At 55.8% G+C, this 8,231-nt stretch overlaps 1 protein-coding gene across 2 annotated transcripts in view; it reads right to left on the bottom strand.

Moving 5' to 3' along the window:
* Nucleotides 1–8,231, bottom strand: part of GAB2 (GRB2-associated binding protein 2) — a 44,936-nt gene continuing 36,705 nt past the window's right edge. For both annotated transcript variants that reach the window (XM_014529997.1, XM_005882317.2), the window contains exons 5-9: nt 7,716–7,980; nt 6,142–6,232; nt 5,731–5,833; nt 4,385–4,510; nt 1–3,699 (exon numbers count right to left, since the gene is read on the bottom strand). In XM_014529997.1, coding sequence (XP_014385483.1) covers nt 3,556–3,699; nt 4,385–4,510; nt 5,731–5,833; nt 6,142–6,232; nt 7,716–7,980 — 729 coding nt within the window. In that variant the 3' untranslated portion in view covers nt 1–3,555. The remainder of the gene's footprint in view (nt 3,700–4,384; nt 4,511–5,730; nt 5,834–6,141; nt 6,233–7,715; nt 7,981–8,231) is intronic.

The following is an 8,231-nucleotide window of genomic DNA, read 5'->3' as shown; positions in this document are numbered from 1 at the left end:
TGGTTGCTTCCATTGGACTTTATTGTTGTCCTGCTCCAACACCACAGTAAAAAGCGACCTGCACACGTCAGGCCTGTACCACGTGTCACCACAGCAAAAATGACCCACATAAACCCGTGCCCGCCCCACCCCAGACCTACTCACAGGATAAATATGTTACAATTTTTTGTTTTTAAAAAAGAAAACAGAATAAATTAATAACTTAAGTGATTAGGCACCAACAGTGATTTGAAAAATTAAATGTCAATTTTAAATGGTAACAGGGCAAGAACCCAAGCCTGGGCTTCTCCTAGCCTATCTCTGTTCCTGACAAACAGCAACAATTCTGTGTGAAGGATTCTAAACTTCAAGACATGTAACCAACACACACACACACACACACACACACACCCCACCAAATAGCACATGACGGCCTGACTCTCCAGTGGGACCCCCCTCAAGGTGGCCGACCTGGCCCCAAAGAGCTTGGGGTCCCAGAATGACGGCCTGTAGGCGGGGCTTTAAGCTCCTGTGGTCAGCTCATCCCCCACACTCTGCAGAGGGAGGCCCAGAGAGAGGAAGGACACACTGCGCTCTGCTTCCAGAGCTCGTCAAAGGGTGCGGGAGGGTGGGGGTGAGGGGCCTGGCCTCGTGGGGGCTGAGGCCTTAACCCCATGGCAGGTAAGGGGGCAAAGGGCAGACTGAGGTTGAGCCTGTGCTCCAATCACTGCAGAATGGCTGTGCTTCTGTCCTACGAATGGGGCATGTTTGAGTGGTTTCAGATGGAGAGGTTATCAAACTCAATCAGGGGAAGAGACTGTGTTAACTGGCTAATGTTTGGGTGTTGCCCATCCCTAGTGATCCAGACCCTTGAGAGAGGTCACAGGAAAGGGAGTTCTCCCTTAAAACAGCTGAGCATCCGCCCTATCAGGGGCCTCAGAGACCTAATCTAACCACCCATTTCATAGACGGGCAAACCAAGGTCTGAGGGAGCGACATCTCCCTGTAGCAACCTCTCCCTCTTTTCTGTTCCTGTTCTGCCGTGTGTAACCTGGCAGAGGTGGAGTTGGAGGTGGGGGAGGGCGCCCAGGCAGGAATCCTGTGTTAAAGGTGCTGAGACAGCAACCCCAGTCCTGCCAGGCCATCAGGAGAGGGGAGCTTTGACCCAAGAGGCCAAAGGACCAGTTTCTTAAACTGAGCCGACAGGTATGTGCTAAACACCCGGTAGTGTGGGGCTTGTGAGCCAGTGTCCTCTTCTCTTGTACTTCCTTCCATCTCTACCCTAAGAGTTTGGGAGTTACAGGAACCAAGAACTGAAGGGAGGGCTCCTTGCAGATTAGATCTGAACACAGTCTCTGAAGACACCAGCCAGTCCACATCATGGCACATCCAGAAAATACTGACATTAGGGCACCCACACCTGGGCCTACCTGTAGCCTGCTGGGCACAGGGGTGGTGCCATTAAAAGCTCCCCTCCTAGGGACACAGTCAGGGCTGGATAGAGGGAACGGCACACCTGCTCATGGTAGGCCGTGGCCACCACTGCCCTTTCCCCTGCGGGAACACGGAGCCAGGGACCCGTACTCCCAAACGTCTTCTGTTCCCAAAGCACAAGGCTCGCCAAGCCTTTTCCTCCACTTAAAATCTGACCCATCTTCTGAGCCCCATCTTGGGCACCTCCTTTCCCTAGAAGCCACCTCGTCTGATCTCAGCCCCTTCCCACACCTGCCCTGGCACCCACCTCCCGGAGCAGCCTCACTTCCTCGCTCATGCTCCAGCCACTTCGGGATGGCTGTGCTTCGTCCTAGGAAGGGGGCAGCAGCATTTTCAGTCTCTCATGGCCATTACCAATACCTTGTGTCCTCAGTGCCTGTCCCAGAGCATGGTCCCAGCAGCCATTAATACATGTGCTGGGTGATAATACTGGGAGGAGGGGGCTACTGTGGAGAAAGTAATTTCTCCAGGATGTGACTTCTTAGGGAGTGGTCAGGTCCTGGGCTGGTGAGGGGTGTATACACACACTCACAGAAACGGAAAGGAGAGCGGTAGCCACCTCCATTCAGTATAGTGGGAAGTCATCTTTGTTGGGATGGTCTACTTCCCAGGGTAAGATCAAACATCTCATCTTCCCAGTTCCCTCTGAAACTAGAAAATTTGGCCAAGAACTTTTAACATAAGATTCAGGTCCCCCTGGCCCCGGCTCAGGAGAAAGTGGCTGAGGTGAAGCCCCCCTCCTGTCCCTGCAGCCAGGTTTGAGTCCCACGTGGCACCTGGGCTGTGAGGGTTCAACATAGTGTGAGAGGAGCTGAGAAACACTCAGCTGACACCAGGCCCTGGCCCGAATCCCGCGTCATCTTCCAGGCTCTGCCCTGCTCTCTCCTTTGCACTGCTTTCCCCATCATCCATCACTGCTGGGAACTGACACTACGCACACCACTCCCCTCACACGACATCTCTCCTTCACTTTCTGCTCCATCCCGATCCCCACAGCACTGCCTCGGCCATTCCACCGGGCCCTTTGGGTATATTTGCTATGCTGTCCCCACAAGGCCTTCACTCCTGCCTCTCATCCATCAGTCACCTGCACCCCCTGCACTGCTCATCTTGCAGAAACTTGCTGCCCGTCCCCCCTGTGTCCATGCACTGCCTTCTGCCCAGCCCACTGCTGTCCCAGGGTCGCCCCTCAGCCCCTGCATCACCTCCAGTGCCCCCCAGGCTCCCTCTCTCCCATACCCCATACCATCCAGCCCCGCCCAAGCCCTCTCTCACGTGGTACCCTCAGGTGGCAGGAACGTGAGGAGGTCCTGGGGAAGCTCCCAGGGCCAGCCCCTGAGGATCAACCTGTGTCCTTGTCTCTCCATCTCCTGGGCTATGGCCCTTTCCTTGTTCTTGTTGCCCTTCATCCTCAGTTTTTCCTTCCTTTTGTCCTCATTCTTTTGCCCCCCGACCTGCAACAGGTGCACTGCCACTTGGCTGAAAGTGGGGGGGGGGGCAGTGCAGCTGGGGATCTAAGTCCTTTGTGCCCAGAGACCACCTCTAATCTTCCCTCTCAACTCCTCCACCTTTTGGTGGCCTTGCCTCTCCCCTGCTGAGACAGAAAGGGATAAAGTCCATGTCCACTTTGGTCTGCTGGTCCTCGTCGTCCTGGTCAGTGAGACGATGGGCTTTTCCGGGACTGAAGGAGGCGGGCCAGAGGCGGCGGCAAGGGGGCTGGGAGTGAGCGTGAGGTGTGGAGTCCAGCTCTGAGCCCCGGCACTTCCCTCCACACATCTGGAAGGTACTCAGGTCTCAAGGGCAGGAAGAGGCTGAAGGATGCTTTTGGCAAGCGCCCTAACTAAGGTGAATGGAGGCATGGCCATCACTGGTAAAAACCAGAGGTGGGCCTGGGGGGCGGAGGCGGTGCCTCCGTCAGGCCCTACCTCCCAGGAAAGGCTCAGGGTCCCTGGCCTCGGTGCTTTGAAGCCAAGGGTGGCCAAGTAGAGGGGGAGGTTGGAAGGGGCAACAGGAGAGGAGAGAGGGGAGATGGGGAGGAGCCAGCTTCAGTGCCTGGGCCCCTCTCCAGGCTTGGCAGCCCCATCACAGCTTGGCACCCTTGGAAGGCTCCGAGGACTGCCGCACGTCTGTCCACTCCTGCATGGTGCTCTGCAGGGCCTGGGTCTTCTCCTTGTCCACTTGGACGTAGTCCACCTTCTCGTCGGAAGTGACAGACGATGTGGACGGCTGAGGGCAGAGCGGGGAGTAGAAGTGCTGTGAGTCCCCATGAGGGGGGCTGGCGGGGAGCCCCAGGACGCTGTCCCGGGAGAGGAGGTAGGCCTCGCTGGCCGCTCACACTAGCCATAGGAATCTTGTCCTTTTCTGAAAGTGGCCTTTAGAGCCTCCACTCCACACGGCATCATCCCTCCAGCCCCAAGGGGGATCCAGGCCCACAGCTCTGTCCCCACCCACCTCGTGACCACTCCTCCAGGGGAGGGTATGTGCTGGGTGTATCCCTGCGGGGGACCTGAGCTGAGACCAGTGCCCGCCCTGCCTCTAGACTGCGCAGATCTGTACGTCCTGTGGAGGTGGCCTAGGCCCAGAGTCCCCTCAGGCCACTGCGTCAAGAGCAGGGCTCTGGGACCCATCAGGCAGTGAGCTCTCCTCAGAGAGCTTGGGACCAGGACATAGGAGTCACGGGTCTGTCGCTCATTCACTCTGTGCTTTTGTTTGCCCCTCTGCACAGGGAATGGCCTGGCTGACCAGGTGCCTGGGCCCAGGTACCTGTGAGCTGAGTGGGGGACGGTGGGGGTGTGTGAGCCCTGTAAGACCCGGATGAAAGCACAGTTAAGCAGCAAGAGGGGAGTGCTGCTGTTTGGGGAGTAGGCACCCCACCAAAGCCCTGGCCCCTACCCCAGCCCACCCCAGGCACCTTGCGGTGGGGGCTTGGAGAGCTTGGCTGGAAGTCCAGGGCCAGGTAATCGACGCTGCCGGTGCTCTTCTTAGGGGCTGGACTGTTGGTGCCGCTGGGAATGGGCGAGGCAGACACTGGGTATTGCTGTCACAGGGAGGAAAGTCCTGTTAGTAAGTTTGGGAACTGGCCTAACCCCCCACCAGAAAGCTCGCCTCTGGGAGCTGGAGCTGCTGGCACCCCTGGAGGCGCACACCGGGCCAGGGCCTTGCGTGTGCTCACTTAAACCCTGATGGCAATCCTGATTTTTTTTTTCAAAGACAAAACTGGTTCAGAGCCGTGGCGGGGCCTGTGGTTGTACAGCTGCTGAGCAGGGGCAGGAACCAGGTCTGTGCTGGCTCCCAAACCTGTACTCCTCCCACTGAGCTGTCCTTCCCTCCAGGCCAGCTCCCCCCTGCAGGCTCCCCTACAGCCCAGCCCTTGCCTGCTGACCCCGTGATGTGAGCCCGGTCCCTTTGTGCACAGGACGCTGGGAAGTCTTTTGCAGCAAATCTGCTTCTCTGAAACCCCACCCATGGCCTACAGCAGTGTGCTCCCCCAGCTCCTCAGAGATCTCCACAAGTGGCCCCGCCCCCTCAGCAGCCCCTCAGGGACTGCTGGAGGGTCCTGTCTCTGTCCAGGCCCCAGGTGAACTGCCCAGGATTTTCTGAAGCCCCATGCTAGCGAGAAGGGCGATCGTCCTCTGCTCTGTCTGCCCTCTGGTTGGCTGGTTCATGTGCAGCAACCACCCTATTCTGTGCAGTCGTCCTCTCTTCCCGGCCATCTCGGAGGCCCTGTGCCACGCTGCCTGTGTCTATGCCTCCAGAGTCCTTCCATGTGCGCCTCCCCTCTGCACATATGCTCATGGCCCTGAGCACAACAACGTAAGGGAGTGAAGGGCAGATCTTTTACTTTGAAAGGTTTTTAACAAGATAGAAGAAGGAGTTAACTTTGAAGGTGCTCCTGCCATCAGTGCTTATTCTGAAAACCTGTCTAGTCACTTGGCCTGCTAACCCTTTTGGGGCTCCCTCCTTCCCACAGGAAAAGTCCAGTCCCCCCAGGATGGTATTCGGGGTCCTCCACCTCAGTGCCTTTCCCAGCCTGCCCTGCAGCTGCACTCTCCACACCACCTGTGTCGTCACAACAGAGGCAGGTGTCCTCTGCCCCTATGACTGCGGTCTCTTTGCGGGTAGGGACCCTGTCTTCATCGCCTCATGTGGCTCAAGAAAGATTTGCAGCAGCAAACAAAATATCAAGTAATGTGGGATCCCTGGGCGGAGTGAGTGGAGTGGGGAGTGGGGACTGAGCCTTGGGCCCAGGGGACTCACCATAGAGACGTAGTTCTCCTCACTGTCTCCTGAGTCCGTGCTGGTGATGCTCTGGGTGGAGGTGGGGCGGCAGTACTGGGAGGAGCTGGAGTTGAAGCTGTGGCTGTGGTGGGGGGAAGGCAAAGGGTAAACCGGGGAGTTTCCAGCCTCCACAGGGCCCCCAACCCTCACCCACCCCAACCTCTGCCCTCAGAGCTCCACACATCACTACCAGGTGAGGAGCTGATTCAGGGTGGATACAACTGTTCCCCCTTCACAGGAGGAACCGAGCTCCCAGAGACATAGGGAGTGCTGAGCTACTGACGGCATTATCATCGGGCTGCAGCCTTCCTGACTCCCAGCCTGGCCACCGGTCCCCTCACCAACCCGGACGGCTCTGGGCCACCCTCCCACTTCCAAAAAGACACTCACATGGCCCTCGACCAAGACTTGGTGACAGGGGACTTGAAGGGGAGCTCATCGATGACGGTGTTGCTCCGCAGGTCGAGTGGTGTTGGCTTCACTGGAGCAGGAAGGAAAGTTGTGTTATCGGCCGTGAATAATGATGTCACACTTACATGTGACACACAGGGTGAGTGTGAGTGCCCTCAGATTCATCCTGGTCTCCCAGAGGGACACAGGCTGAGCGGTGATGTGCTCTTTGCCCATGTTGATAGGCCTCGAAGTCTGTCTTCAGATGCCAAAGTACAGATTTTTTGCATTGTGTCTACAGGCATCATATTTTCTGAATCTAAAGTGAGGACAGAGGGTCTGACAACAGGTTGCTCTCCCCAGATCTGTGACCATGTAGGGAAATGAGGGAGGACGTTTATATGGGAGAATGCCGGCATGATCACCTCTGACCCTAAAGTGGAGGGAGATGGAAGGCCACAGCCTTGCAGGCTTCCATTCAAATGCTAAGACCTGAATTCCCAGGTGACCAGACCCACTGGGCTCATCTCCACCAGAGGTGACTCGACTTCTCCCTCTAGTCCCTGCCACGGATCCAAGGCTGGTGCCTGAGGTGGGAGCAGCGGGAACCCCAGCACGTCCTGGTCCAGAGGCCAGGAACACAGAGCCAACTTCACTGAGCACCTGCTGTGGACCAGAGTCAACCTCCGGGATGCTTCCTTTTGAACAACCCCAGAGGCAGGAATTACTGTTCCCATTTCACAGATAAGGAAACTGAGGCTCAGAGAACTTAAAGGATTTGCCCAAAGACACACCTAGGAAGTCTTGGATAAGGATTGCAACCCCCATTTACCTGGTTTGAATGCTCACACCTTTCTATTACGTCAGAGTGGACCTTTTAATAGACTGCTTTGCCCGTTCCACTCTACCCAGATCTAAACTGTTCCAAATTACCCTTGCACAACATTTTATGCACAAGGAGGAACTTTCAGATGTAGCTATGCCCCTCAATTCCTCTGGGAGGTACGTATTATATCAGTGATGGTGAACCTATGACATGCATGTCAGAGGTGACACACGAACTCATTTTTTTGGTTGATTTTTCTTTGTTAAGTGGCATTTAAATATATAAAATAAATATCAAAAATAGAAATCTTTGTTTTACTATGGTTGCAAATATCAAAAAATTTCTATATGTGACACGGCACCAGAGTTAAGTTAGGGTTTTTCAAAATGCTGACATGCCGAGCTCAAAAGGTTCGCCATCACTGTATTATATTCTCCTTTTCATAAATGAAGAAACAAGGCTCAGACACAGAATGATTTGTCTCTACTCACACGTCAGCAGGTGGCGGAGCTGAAACCTGAATGTGGCCTGTCCTGAGCGCCCCCCCGCCCCCCCCCCGGCTCTGGACACCAGGCTTCTCTCTCAACCAGTCCCTAAGGTGCCAGACCACTGGGATGCATTTGCAGGGTTAGAGCATGTGTGTGAGACTTTGGGGTGTTATAAAGTGCAGGACCCACTTGATCGCTAAATGAATGCAAACAGCCCCTGGCCGTTGTCCAGAGACGGAACCAGGAAAGATTGGACTTACCTTTGCGGTTAGGTTTGAGGTTGCGGTTGACGGGGGGTGGCTGGATCTCACTCCCCCGGCTGGAGCCTCGATGCATAGAAAGGGCTGTCGCAGGGTAGCCGAGGGGGTCAAAGAGATGGGGTCCTGGGCTCATGGGGATGTACACGCTCTGGGAGTTGTCACCTGCTCGCTCCAAGGCCAGCAGAGTGGAGGAGCCGGGATTCATGGGCACGTAGTTGTCTTCGGAATTGGTGCTGTCTGATCGGCCTATGAGTGTTTTCCCCGGCTAGGAAGGAGAGTGAAAGAAATATAGCATCACTGGCAAGAAGAAACCACAGGGGTGAGGACCTGTGCACCAGGGAGGAAAAGGCATGACCAGTGAGGTGCGCCGTGAAGCTATAAGGCAGACCCTGGGAAATCAAAGAAAGAGTGGGCAACAGGAAGTCCCCCTGTGGGAACCTTCTAGATCTCAGGCTCCCTTGGGGCGCCCTTGTAATTTTTGATAAATGTTTAGCATGAAATCTCCTTAGTGGCTGG

This window comes from Myotis brandtii, unplaced genomic scaffold (genome assembly GCF_000412655.1).
Source record: "Myotis brandtii unplaced genomic scaffold, ASM41265v1 scaffold704, whole genome shotgun sequence".
NCBI classification, from domain to species: domain Eukaryota; kingdom Metazoa; phylum Chordata; class Mammalia; order Chiroptera; family Vespertilionidae; genus Myotis; species Myotis brandtii.
The sequence above is the reverse complement of the archived record's forward strand: the minus strand, read 5'-3'. Positions and strand labels throughout refer to the sequence as shown.